This window comes from Penicillium argentinense (genome assembly GCF_028826775.1).
Source record: "Penicillium argentinense strain IBT 30761 chromosome Unknown utg000004l_segment0_segment0, whole genome shotgun sequence".
NCBI classification, from domain to species: Eukaryota; Fungi; Ascomycota; class Eurotiomycetes; order Eurotiales; family Aspergillaceae; genus Penicillium; species Penicillium argentinense.
Window position 1 is genome coordinate 4,329,174 of NW_026622663.1, and position 12,868 is coordinate 4,342,041.

General features: G+C 53.4%; 6 protein-coding genes across 6 annotated transcripts; 1 reads left to right on the plus strand and 5 right to left on the minus strand.

Moving 5' to 3' along the window:
* Positions 1-854: 854 nt before the first annotated feature.
* On the plus strand, positions 855-2,330 carry N7532_004544 (uncharacterized protein; the record flags this gene model as incomplete). Its single annotated transcript, XM_056617038.1, has 1 exon — positions 855-2,330. The coding sequence occupies one exon, from the start codon at positions 855-857 to the stop codon at positions 2,328-2,330; it is 1,476 nt and encodes a 491-aa protein (XP_056477395.1).
* A 532-nt stretch (positions 2,331-2,862) lies between these two features.
* N7532_004545 (AGC family serine/threonine-protein kinase) lies at positions 2,863-4,665 on the minus strand (the record flags this gene model as incomplete). The annotated part of the gene is made up of 1 exon (XM_056617039.1): positions 2,863-4,665. One exon carries the CDS (start codon positions 4,663-4,665, stop codon positions 2,863-2,865), a length of 1,803 nt encoding a protein of 600 aa, XP_056477396.1.
* A 422-nt stretch (positions 4,666-5,087) lies between these two features.
* On the minus strand, positions 5,088-5,567 carry N7532_004546 (uncharacterized protein; the record flags this gene model as incomplete). Its single annotated transcript, XM_056617040.1, has 1 exon — positions 5,088-5,567. One exon carries the CDS (start codon positions 5,565-5,567, stop codon positions 5,088-5,090), a length of 480 nt encoding a protein of 159 aa, XP_056477397.1.
* Positions 5,568-5,701: 134 nt separating this feature from the next.
* N7532_004547 (dihydroneopterin aldolase) lies at positions 5,702-6,804 on the minus strand (the record flags this gene model as incomplete). The annotated part of the gene is made up of 2 exons (XM_056617041.1): positions 5,702-5,899; positions 5,968-6,804. The coding sequence occupies 2 exons, from the start codon at positions 6,802-6,804 to the stop codon at positions 5,702-5,704; spliced, it is 1,035 nt and encodes a 344-aa protein (XP_056477398.1).
* Positions 6,805-7,719: 915 nt separating this feature from the next.
* On the minus strand, positions 7,720-9,459 carry N7532_004548 (uncharacterized protein; the record flags this gene model as incomplete). The annotated part of the gene is made up of 7 exons (XM_056617042.1): positions 7,720-8,109; positions 8,183-8,306; positions 8,359-8,432; positions 8,755-8,915; positions 8,970-8,975; positions 9,041-9,169; positions 9,408-9,459. 7 exons carry the CDS (start codon positions 9,457-9,459, stop codon positions 7,720-7,722), a joined length of 936 nt encoding a protein of 311 aa, XP_056477399.1.
* Positions 9,460-10,259: 800 nt separating this feature from the next.
* N7532_004549 (electron-transferring-flavoprotein dehydrogenase) lies at positions 10,260-12,329 on the minus strand (the record flags this gene model as incomplete). The annotated part of the gene is made up of 3 exons (XM_056617043.1): positions 10,260-10,359; positions 10,416-11,937; positions 12,026-12,329. The coding sequence occupies 3 exons, from the start codon at positions 12,327-12,329 to the stop codon at positions 10,260-10,262; spliced, it is 1,926 nt and encodes a 641-aa protein (XP_056477400.1).
* Positions 12,330-12,868: the final 539 nt, after the last annotated feature.

Here is a 12,868-nt window from a genome sequence, read left to right on the forward strand (position 1 = left end):
CAATATATTCGTGTCTAATACGGAAATTGTCTTTAAATATGAAATAGTACACAAGTGTAATGTAATTGATGCCATAAATCTTGCGGTGAACGGAGCTGACTCTTGTGAATCCATGGGTGTGCCAAGTACTAAGCCCGTCTGGGTAGAAGTGCCTTCAGCTTGATCATGAAGACCAACATTGTAGTATAGTAGAAGCTAGTGAATTATAGTGACTAGGTGTTTTATATTTGAATGAGCATATATCATCTCGACATCCTGACGTGAGATAGCAGTGACTTGATTATCTGTGCCTGCTGTGTGGGATTGATAAGGGGCTTATTCGACTCGGACAATTTTAAGCTGTCTAATGTATATATATTAAAGTAATCTCATGAAATAGACTAATAGCATGAGAGCTAGCAGAAAAGATAAAGCAGAATATTTCCGAAAAATAAACAGTGCACTCCCCTTGCGAGGAGTATACTTCGAGCTCGGGCCGAGTTGTTCCGCCCGGAGCATTCATCGCGCTCGCAGCGATGACGCCGCCTTCACTCCAATTTCTTTCTCGCCCTCAAGGGTCCTTCCCTGCCGCTTCATTGCCGACCTCCGTGTGCAACCGCGACCGCTACCAAAACTCTTCTCGTCGATTCAATAAGACGCCCCGCTATGCGCGATTGGTCAAGACCATTTCCAAGCTTGTGAGGATTCACTGAAGCAGCTGTCTACCCGAGTCAAAAAGGCGCGGAGACGTGCTTCACTGAACGCCTCGACCTGCGGATTTCACCAACGGCCCCGTTGCTTCTTTCTCTTGCATTTTCTCCCACCGTCTCACTCCACTTCGCAATCCCACCACCTACACTCGTACCGCGCCCCAAATGGCAGAGTCCTCGGAGTCTCCCGCGCCGCAGAGGCGACGCATCCCCGGCCTACCCAACCCCGTGCTTGCCGCAGCGCAAGAGAAATGGATATTCACCGACGAAGAGCTCGATCTTACACCCTCGCGCTTTGACAAGATCGAACGAGAAACGGAAGACTATCTCCGGCATCGCTCAGTCGAATTCATTTGGCAGGTCAGCCTGATGCTCAGACTGTCTTCGCAGACCTCCATGACGGCTACGGTCCTTATGCACCGGTTCTTGATGCGATATTCTTTGCGCGGCCACTTTGGCCCGGAAAAGGCGCCAGATCACATGCATCCCAAGGTGATTGCAGCGGTGGCGCTTTTTGTCGCATTCAAAGTTGACGAAGACATACGGCGAATGAAGGATTTTGTGATCGCATGCTGCCGCGTGGCGATGAAGCAGCCAAAGATGGTGGTTGACGAGCAATCCAAGGACTACTGGAGATGGCGTGATCTGATTCTGCAGAACGAGAGTGTCATGCTCGAGTTCCTTTGCTTTGACCTGCAGCTTCAATCTCCCTACCGCGTGCTGTCGGAGTACATTTCGTTCTTCGGCATCCAGGATAACCGACCGCTCCGAAATGCTGCCTTTGCTTTCCTCAATGACTCTACCTACACCGTCCTCTGCCTCCAATATCCTCCCCGCGTCATGGCCGCTGCAGCCCTCTATGCCGCCGCTCGACACTCGCAAGTCGCTTTCCCGGACGACTCTCAAGGCCGCCCATGGTGGGAACACATCGACGTGCGCGTCGAAGACCTCATCAAGGCTTGCAAAATAATTGTCAAGATCTACGAACGTGTCCAACAAAACCTTAGCAAAGGCTACCCGGTGTTTACCTTCTCCGACTCGGACCCAACAGATCCGACTCGCCTATTCAACAGCAATCCAGCCTCCTCCTCCTTTGAACTCACCCCAACACCTTCCTTGACTACCCCAGCTGGTGACCCCGGCTCACCAAATGGCCGAAAGCGCTCTCGTGAGCCGGACTCTAACCCCCCAGATGTTAAGCAAGGTACTCCGGCTCTAACAAGCCAATCACTAGACGCTGAGCGTTCTCCGAAGCGCCAGCGCACGATTTCTCCCGCACCAGGCACAACACCTGCCGAGCAGCGCGAACCCCAGGCCCAGGCCCAGGCTTCAGCACCACCTCGTCCGCGTATTCCGCGGCAGGCCATGGCCACAAATAAGCCCCACAAGCCTGCGTATGCGAGGCCCGGGCCAGACACAGAAAGAGAAACGCCTGCGTCATCAAATAAATCGTATACACCCAATGGCCGGGACCACTCTCACGAACCAGAGCATCGACCGCAAGATCTGAAGCAAATCACACCGGCACAACCATCTCAACCCCTTGACACTGAACGTTCTCCAAATGGTCAGCACACTGCTACTCCCGTGCTGGACCCGCCAAAAGATGAAGGAGGCGGCAGTGAGGAAGGGGAGGTGTAACTGTACAATGGACGCAAACGTCACGATTCTTATTGTCATTATCAAATCAAATTAATAAATTTATGTCCTCTATGAAGAGAGCTACCATCTCTGCTTTTTTTTTTGATACCAATTTCATCGCAAGATTTCTGTCGAGTTGTGAGTGCATCAACACTCACAGTATTTTGAGCTATCCCACGCATATTTTATCAGCTGCATTACCCTACGAGTTACCAGTGATCAAACAAAAAAAAAATAAGATGTATTCCAGGTTGCCAGCCCTGGCGTAGTGCTCATTGATCGAGGGATATCTGAAGATGCAACGTGAAAGTGAATTCACCCTGATGAGTTAAGAACACGTAGTAGTAATAATAATAATAATAATAATAATTCCGAAGTGAAAAAGCAAGGTTCGCTGTTTCGCCCATAATTGCTACCAAGATACTTGCGTATCTCAATCTCAATAATGCAGAGGAAAAGCCCGAAGTGCTGCAAATCGAAAGAGGATGCCGAAAAGATTATAAAGAAAAGGGGCAATGACTTGTATGCTTGGCTAAACACCCGCTGTCATAAGACCAAGCCCATGATCAAGCAGCGAGCTTGATGCGACAAAACTGAAGCCACCGAATGGATCACCCTCTCCGGGAGTTTGTCCTGCGATGCCGGAGAGACGAGAGGCCTTTCGGCCAGATTCATAAAGGTCATCGAAACCACCAGCGAAAGTAGGACTAAGGGGGATTTGAGTGAAATCTGAAGAAAAGTTCTCTGCCAGGGCCGGATCCGTGACCACTGGTTGAATGGGCGGAGTAAGTTCGCGGCGCTCGAGAGCTGCCCAGTCAATCTTGCGGAAGAAACGGTGCTTCTTGATGGTTTGCAGGTCCTTTGGCATATGGTAGCCCAGTCGCTTGGCCGGTTCCTTGCGCAGAAGCCGGATAAGCAGGTCCTTCGCGTCCGGGCCGATGAAATAAGGTAGAACGAGCTTTTGCTTCACAATCTTCTCCTGGAGTTTGGCATGGTTGGCGGCACGGAAAGGTGGTGAGCCAGTGAGAAGATCGAAACCCAGCGCGCCGAGGGACCACCAGTCACAGGCTTTGCCGTAGGGCTTGCCCTGGATAACTTCTGGGGCCATGTATTCGATTGTGCCAAGGGAGGAATTGCAGCGGTCATCATCACTGAGGGCGATCTTGCTGAGGCCGAAGTCCGTGAGCAGTAAGTGACCTTCCCGGTCGAGGAGACAGTTTTCGGGCTTCAGATCGCGATAAAGGACACCTACATTCTGGTGAAGATGCTCGAGGGCAAGTACCATCTCCGCCATGTAGAATGCAGCTGCATCTTCTTCGAACATGCGTTCCATTGCGAGGTGGTGGAATAGCTCGCCACCCTGGGCGTATTCCAAAATCAAATAGAGCTTCTCATGGTCCTGGAAAGCATAAAAAAGCTTCACCACAAACGGATGACGATTGACACTTTCGAGCACCATACGTTCAGTCTTGGTTTGCTCCACAAGCTTCTTATGAACAGTGATCGATGCCTTGCGGAACTGCTTCTGCGCGTACAGCTTGCCCGTGACAACATGGCGAACCAGCAAGACCGTTCCGAAAGAGCCCTTGCCGAGGCAGAGCAGGGGCTCAAAGTCATCGGCAGTCATCTTGCGACAGAGCTGGCTTCGCATATCAGTACCATTACCATTTCCAACAGCACATGGGCTTGATGGGGTGATGCTATCTTCCTTCTCAACATCCGCACTGACGAAATCATGCTCGAGGGGCACTTCATAGCTTGTCAAGACTTCAGTCTGATCACTGTCGGAGTAGACACTCGCATTGCTGGGAGTTGCCGAGCAAAGTCCGCTGGTGTTCGTTGTCGGTTTTCCGGAAATATTCAGGGAATCAAGCTGGAGCTTCAACGCACTGACTCCATGGCCAGTGGAAGGATACACAGGGGGACTCACTCCGCCGATCGCGGTAGCTGGGCGCGAATATGTGGCACGAGAACTCGATGTAGAAAAGTCTGAGTCTTCGTCTCCAGAAGCCAGCGGCGTGAAACCTCGTACGGTCGACAAGGCTGGGTCTGCGGCCGCGGCCGCGGCCTGCTTCTTCTTCTTCTTCCGACGTTGCTTTCCGGTCATCAGAGCTGGCAATGCCGAGGGCAGCATCTCCTTCTCTTTGTTCAGCCCGTAAGCACGGATGGCATTCTCGGTAGCCAGGTGCGTGTCCGGGGAGAACCGGCGCTCGCCCATGTGGACATCCGCGCCGTGGTGATTGGCCGAAACGTCGACAGCAGGAGGCGCATTGTCTGCCTGCGGGGTGAATACATCCCCGACAGAGACCTCATCGGTAACTTCGGACGGAGACATGGCGTTGGGTTTCACGACTCGGAAGTCTCAGGGCTGGTGTTGTCAAAGGCCTTGGTGGTCACTATGAAACCGTCGGCGACGATCAGTTTATACAGCGGGTAATAAGCAACACAAAGCTGTGTTGAAAGGCAAAATAAGTGCTCAGGGTGTCTTGGAGGTGGCCACTATTCACTCAAGTCGCTTGGTCAGCCTCATTCACTTCTTCCCGTATTCCATCCCAATTTGTATGGAGGGGTAATTTTTGCTGAGCAGTTTGCCCCACCAATTGCAGACAACGAAAAAAAAGAAAAAGAAATTCCCGAACTTTCAACAGAAGTTGGAGTAACTTACTTCAACTAAGATGGGATGAAAGGCTCAGTATTTCTCTGGTCGGGTCCGAACCAGCCTGGATTCCCACGAGCAGTTTTACCGTCCGCCCTTCTTCAGGACGGACCTGGGACCCCTAGCCAGATCACCTCGCCGACGGCGGAGTCAAAATCCAAGGCGAAGGAGCAGAGGAAAGGATATTCGGTCACGTCAAACACGTCGGGGAGAGCGTCCGAGAAATCGAGATCGGGTGAGACGAGATTGAAGTTGACCAGATAGTTGGTCAAAGAGATCGAGGCGAGCGAGGACGGCGCAGATAGGCACATAGAGGATTGGATAGGTTTGTTTTCACAGGAATGGCAGAGCGACACAGGGAGTTCCCACGTAGAGGTGGACAGGCAGGGCGTTGTGGCAGAGCTGAATTGCAGAAAATCATCGCGCTTTGAGGCGGAAATCCGGGGCGGCACTAGGCCCGATGCGACTTTCACGTGCAACGGATTACTTGCGCTCTCATAGGCGGAGCGGCCGGGATTACTCAATGTATTGTGTATGCAGGGAGACGCACGGCAAAGGGATGAAGGAGGGCAAGGGTGCATATCATTGATCAGATAGGATTATGTTTCATTTTGTAGACACATGCAATCTGGTCACTTTTTTTTTTTCATGGCATTCCATGCGTGGTCGATCCCGATCCGGTTCCTGCAGGCGATCGCGATTCCCACGCACGGCATCAGCGCCGTGCCACCTCGTGGCTCTCGAAGAATGCTTGCGACCGCGTGATTTCAATTCCGGACCGTTCGACAAATGCCAGTGCACTGGGCTTCTCGACCCGCACGGTCACCCGCTCATTACCAAAGTCAACAGTCACGATACGCGCAATGAAAGTTGCCAGGGCCTCGACGGTCTGGAAGGTGGTCTCATCCACTTTCTGTGGAGTTGTTAGCACGTTCTACTCCATTGAGATCTCAAAATAATAGAGCTCGAGGGAGCACCTACTTCTGCAACGGCCCTCGTCATAGCCTGGTAGGTATCAACAACCGTTGACCCCCAAGCCAGCTGGCCAGGACCCTGGAACTCCAAAGAGATAATCACTGCCTGCTTCTCAACGCGCTCATGGGAGTTCACTCCCAGAATAGGATAGCACCTGATCCCATCAATAGAGAACTCTTCTTCCAACACAACGGGGCATCTCGCCGAGGCATCACCTGCCCCCGCAGCATCTTTATAACCCCAAACGGTCACGCTACGATACTTCAACCCTTCGTCAGCACGCAAAAGTGCCTTCGGCAGGTGTAGCCACACCTCACACTTTCCGTAGTTATCTTCAACGGGCCAAGAAGCTGGCGCCGGTGCCTGCGGAATTCCCGAAAAGCTATTCCGCGGGCTCTGGTGCACATGCGCCATCCTCCGCACGCCGGCGGCTGTTTCGTCCAGTAGTTCGAGTCCGCAGTTAGCCACAATAGCAGCTGTCACTCGCGGGTCTTGGCCTACTGCGCTGAGCTTCATCTCCTCGCGCTGTGTCCCTTTCACGCTGATCATGCGACGGTGCGGGTGTTCTGGAGAAGTCGTATGATGGGCCAGGTCGCGGATGTCCGACTCTAAGCGGCGGAAGAGCTTGCCGTAGTCCAAGGACAGGGAGACATCGTCTGCTGCAGCGGCAGCGATTGCCGATGAGTAGGAGAGCTTCAGGCCTGCCTTGCATGGCTGGGCTTTATCGGGTCGATGCCATGGGTCCGGGGCTGCGGGGAGGGGTAGCTCGATATCGCGGAGACGAACACTGTCCAAGACAGGCGGCACCGTTGGGATGTGCACGGCGGATCGCTGCTCGGCCATGTTGGACGGATTGAATTGGATGAGGGGGGAGGTGTTGGTGAAGCTATGGTCGCTGGCCGGGGGCTAACATTCTTGTGAGGTTGGCGGGGAAGCTCCGGGAAGTTTTCTGGGCGGGGCTGCAGATCATGACGAGGACACCCGCGGAACTCCTCGCTTCAACGAGGTTAGGGCGATCTACGCCGGCGTTCTATTGAGTTTATCTAGCTCAAGCTTATTTCATCATAGCTATTCTATACGAACGTGTAGAGAATCCGAGGATTCTAATTTATGAGGGGCAAGAAAAATTGATGACGCTCTGGAACTTGTTCTGTCGATTGCGGGCTAAGCAATGATGAGACGGGCTAAGCAATGATGAGAATACCGTGGCTCTCTGGAACGACTCACACTCCAGGCCCTTCCATCTCATCCCTGGCTGGTATCCTCAAGGCTATCATCGCAGCCACCTAAAATTTCGCAAGAAAAGGAAAATCGCCGCTCCATCCTTGTCCTCGGAACCTTCCATATCTGTACAAGCAGGTAACCCTGCGCAAAGAAAAATAATATCAAGAGAAGACAAGAAAGAGGAAAGAGAAATAGAACTCAAAGAGAACATCAATCGTTGGAAGAAATGGAAATGAGAAATCCTAGAAGTCCCCGGCGCAGACACAATTGACGAAAAGAGGGCCGCAACTCGATGGGAACCCTCTTTAACAATCGGAGTGTCGGCCGTCGAGTCCTAAACCCAGCAGTAAAGAACGTGCTTCGGAAACCTTTGGAAATAGCACGCCGGAATCTCGATGGAAGCGGGTAATAAAAATCATTGAGACCAATATATCAAAACAATACGTGACGGGTATTGGAGGGGAGAAAGGAGAAATCATCTGCAGGAAAACGAGTCCTTCCATGGAGGACAAACATGGCACTGAAATGGCCTTTTTACCAGTAGGGGCGTGGGGGGCGATCATACGCAACATACTCCCCGCGGGTTGGGGAGCGAGGACGACCATACGGTGCGCGGGGTGCTAGATACGGATCATCATAGTGGCGCGGAGGAGGCAGAGGCCGAGCATCATAGGGGTCCTCGTACGGACGACGTGGAGGCGGGTAGTCTTCCATCCGAGGGCGCGGGGGAGTACGACGTCCATAGCCATCACGATCATAGTAATCACGACGGAGCGGGATGGGAGACCGTTCACGGTAGTGATCCCGGGGGCTGTATCCACGAGGGGGTGGGAACCTTCTGTCGTACTCATCCATAGGGGGGTAAGGCCGGCGTGGGGAACGAGACCGGTAGTTATCCCGGTAACGGTCATCAAGGTTCTGGATCTGGAAAGAGATCAGACGAGGTTCCTTGTGTTTTCCGTGGGCTCCGGCATCACAATGGAGTAGAGCTTCTTACATCCGCAACGCAAGTCACGCGCGAGCCTTTAAACTCTCGCTGGTCCAGCTTCTCCACGGCTGTCTTGAGGTCGTTTCCGGTTTCGAATTCAACAAACCTTGTGTCCTTGTCAATTGGGGGTGTTCTTGGGAAGGAGAGAGCCAGGCCTGGCTCAGGGATGCACATGGTTTACCCACCCTCTTCCTTGTTCACGGCCAGTTTCCGAGTAGACGACATCCAGTCCAGACTGTCGCGCGAAGTCTTTAAGGTCCTATTAAATGGTGAGTCCAAGTCGGCAAAGTGGGATGTCCGAGAAAATCCAGGTGGGAAGGTTGGGCAAAAGAGAGGTCTACGTCCAGGCATGGTGAGGTATCCAGATATGGTCTGCGGCGCACGGGCACACCTAGTCCTCGGAGATTTCAAACGCATGAATCTCCAGGACAATACAAAGTTCCAAGAGAGTAAAGACCAATGTCTCGGCAAAAGACCATAGGCTGGAAGGCAGACAGGGTTCGGGTAGAAAGGGAGAAACGTGGCCAAGGGGTGAATTCCGGGACATCCAAAGGGAAATGGGGCTGGGCTGCGATGCTAACCTGCCAGCTTGTTTCTGGAAGACCGGAAATTTGCATCCGGAACATAGTACGGCGCGGGCGAGGAGCAGTGGAGCGGTCCGGGGGACCTGGGAAATTCTCCTTGCGTCGCGGACCACGAGCGAACTGCACAGTTAGTCGCTCGCCTTTGAAGTCACTGCCATCTGTCATAGGATTGGTAAGTGATCACGGGAACTCAGCCAGAAAGCCACACATACGAAAGGCTATATGAGTGTTGTTAGCAATGGTAGATGGGTGGTAAGATATGGGTGCTTGAAGGGGGCCATACCGGGTACAACATCACGAGCGTCCATGGCATCTTCATACTCGATAAAGCCGAAACCATTCATCAGTTTGATCTCTGTGATCTTGCCCGAGCCATGGCTGCTAAAGTGCTCTTCAACATCCTGCTTCGTTGCTGTAAACTAAGTCAGCGGGCCGTATCAGCTGCGCGTCGCGAGGAAAAAGAAAAAAACAAAGGTCGACAACAAAAGTCGCATAGTATCCGAGGTGGGCTCCTTCATGAGATCGGAAATGGATCCTCCGAGGAAAGTGGGCCACGGACAAGCCTGCAGCGGGGGCATAGAAGAATCCATAGGCGCAGGCTGGAATGCGCCAGGTCGACATGCATGGGAAAAGGAGGGTTGCCAGCATACCGTTGCGGGGAAGGTTCCCGAGATAAAGTCGGGTGGATGATACCTCCGTCATGACGCTGGGGGTCAGAGCACTCCAGAGAGTTCCTGGAAAGATGCAAGGAATGGAAAAGAGTGGCCAAAGATGATCACAGAGCGACCGGAGGGCCGTGGAACGCGGCCAAATCAAGGCGGATCGAGTAGAGAATGTGGCGGTGGGCGTCGTGCTTCCCAACAGGAAGGGAAGTTGGGCGTTGGGTCAGAGTCGGGTACACACGCTGCAGAGACTGGGAGGATACCTTAGGTCTGGATGAGAGATGAAGGAAGATGCAGGGCAGAAAAGGAGGGAGGGGGGAAGGTAAGAGAAAAGGGAAGCAGCTCTGGCGGTGGGCGCTTGGGGAAAGAACTTCTGGCCGCCTCACTTTTTGCTCTGTGCTGCGATCCACGTGTTCCCCCACACCCCCAAAGTACAACTGTACGGCGGAAGAGAACCAAGTCGCGACAATTGTGCGAGCGCGTTCAGGATGAATCAGGGTCTTGTAAGGTCACGGTTGGCAAGATCTGTGTCAATCTGGGTTAAACTGAGTTAACGGTCGATCCCGCCTCGTGGACCTCCACCGTCATTCCACGGTTCTGCCCGCCTGTCCCCATGGGGCGGCCATGTTTTATTCTACACAAGGTACGCAGGGATGATACAAGTTACCATTAAAAGTACTTTTGTACCAGAACTAAAAACCAACTGCTGGAAATAAATCGCTTTTCTTGGTATTCGAATTATATATACAGTACAGCGAGCTCGGGCCCAGGACTATCTTCAAAAATAAAGGAAAATGGAACAAAATCTCGGACAGTAACTTTCAAGACACTCATGCCTTCTCATGTCAGCATATACTTGGGTCCCTCGCCACCTTGAGGGGTCTGCCAGTTGATATCCTGAGTGGGCACCTTAATGTCGCAGGTCTTGCAGTGGATACAGCTGTGAATTCATTAGCACCAGGCCTTCTACGCTAAAGGGGAAAGAGCCCAACTTACTTTTGCGCGTTGATCTGGAACCGGACCCCATGCTGTTTGCTAGGGTCCTCCACGTACTCATAAACGCCGGCAGGGCAGAACCGGTTTTCCACACCCTTGTATGCGGGCCAGGCGAGATCCTTGTGCCTGTCCCAATCCTCCACCTGCAGGTGGACGGGTTGATCCTCCTCGTGGTTGGTACCGGTGCGGCTCACGCTAGTCAGGATGTCAAATGTGATTTCGCCATCCGGCTTGGGGTAATCGATCTTGCTGTATGAAGAGGCGGGCTTGGTCGCAGCGGCGTCGGTACCATGGTGGCTGAGAGTCCACGGGACACGGCCCTTGAGCACGTAGGCTTCCAGTCCAGAGTACAGCAAGCCGCCGAAAAAGCCGAGGGGAGTGTTGAACGAAGGGCGGATATTGCGTACCTCCTTCAGCTCCTTCCAAACGGAAGATTCGCGCAGAGCCTTCTCATAGTCAAACAGGAAGACAGTGCCGCTATCCTCCCCACCTTGCAGAGCCGCAAACGCGGACTCGGCAGCCAGCATACCCGACTTCATCGCGGTGTGGGTACCCTTGATCTTGGGAACGTTGAGGAAACCGGCGGTATCTCCAATCAAAGCACCTCCGGGGAAAGCACACTTGGGGATAGATTGGAAACCACCCTCGTTGAGCGCACGAGCAGCGTAGGAGATACACTTGCCGCCTTCAAGGACGTTCTTGATCATAGGGTGTTGCTTGTATTTTTGGAACTCTCCGTACGGCGAAAGCCAGGGGTTGGGGTAGTCCAATCCCACCACCAGACCAATGCTCACCATATTGTCTCCAAAATGATACATCCAGCCTCCACCGTAGGTATCCTTAGGAAGAGGATAACCCATCGAGTGGGTAATCTCACCAGAGTTGAACTTCTCAGGTTGAATCTCCCAAATCTCCTTAATTCCCAACCCATAGGTCTGCGGCTGGCTGTGCCGGCGCAGATCAAATTTCTTGATCACCTGCTTGGTCAAGCTGCCGTGGCAGCCCTCGGCGAGAAGAGTGACGCGGGCGTGGAACTCCATTCCACGCTCAAATGTATCCTTGGGCTTTCCATCCCGCCCAAGGCCGAGGTCGTTGGTCGCAACACCCTTCACCGATCCATCCGGCTTGTATACGACCTCACTGGCTGCGAATCCGGGGTAAACCTCGACGCCCAGCTCCTCGGCGCGCTCGCCTAGCCACTTCGTCAATTCGCTTAAACTGATGATGTAGTTTCCTTCATTGTGCATCTGCGGGGGCGTGGGGAGAGGGAAGGAGGAGTTCTGAGTCAAGAAACGCATCTTATCGCCCTTGGCGGGGGTGGCCCCCTCGAATTTCGAAGGGTTGTCCTCGGACAGCCAGTCCGGCAGGAGCTCGTTCAACGCAGTGGGTTGAAGCACATTGCCCGATACGATATGAGCGCCCAGCTCGCCGGCCTTCTCCAGCAGAATCACGCGAAATTCCTCATTGCCGGCATCGTTAGCCAGCTGCTTCAAGCGAATGGCGGCGGCAAGACCGGCGGGACCTGGATTGCGGAAAGCTCATTTAGCCTGAGTTCGCGAAGGAGAGGACGGGGAAGGGGGTCACCCTTCCACCATATGTTTAGCACATACCACCACCGACAATACACACATCCACCTCGTCAGACTCGCGGTCTAGTGACCGTGGATCGAAGTTCCCATTCTCGTCAGTAAACCTCCGTGATACCGATTGAGAGAAGGCTCGTGTCTGGCTAGGTGGGAGAAATGAGGCGGACCGGCGGGCGATAGACCGGCGAGGGGGGGTCGAGAAGAGAGACGCGGGGGAACGCCCTGGGGCAGGAAGCGCAGTGACGGAGGGGGAAGCTCGTGACAGGCGGGCCGAAACTGTTTGCATTTCACGCCTCAGCAGAGGCAGGACGGCACTGTTGGACGCCATGGGGGATGGTCGTGATGGCGTAGGTTGACAGGAGAGAATGAGCACGGCTACTGAGTGACGTGCATGACCATTGAAGGGCTTGAGAAGTTAACCTAGGGTATCGACAAGCTGCCTTGAATAGCCGAGTCGAAAGTTGGCCGCAGCCGAACATTTTGCGGCCAAAAAAACGCCGAAAACCGCCTACCCGAGGCTTGCTGAGCCAATCAGAAGAGCGCTGATGCGAATCATCGTATCCGTGTTGGACCCATTCCGGTTCACCGAGCAGCCTGACCGCCCTGAGTCCAGACACAGAATCGCCGAGATCGAGTAGCAGTCGCTCGGATCTATACGGTATAATACATTTAGGCTATCCTAGGTGGTATGGAGCACCTATGGAGGGCAGAGATATATAATCGGATTGTCCGCCGGCCGCGGGTTTCGGGGGATCTACGTTATGGTGGCCAGAATTATCAGGCTTGAAGCTGACTGTAAGGTTGTGTCACGTGCATCACATGCTGCCGGGTGAATGCGAGATGGTTTTGGTTGACATCATCGACGAT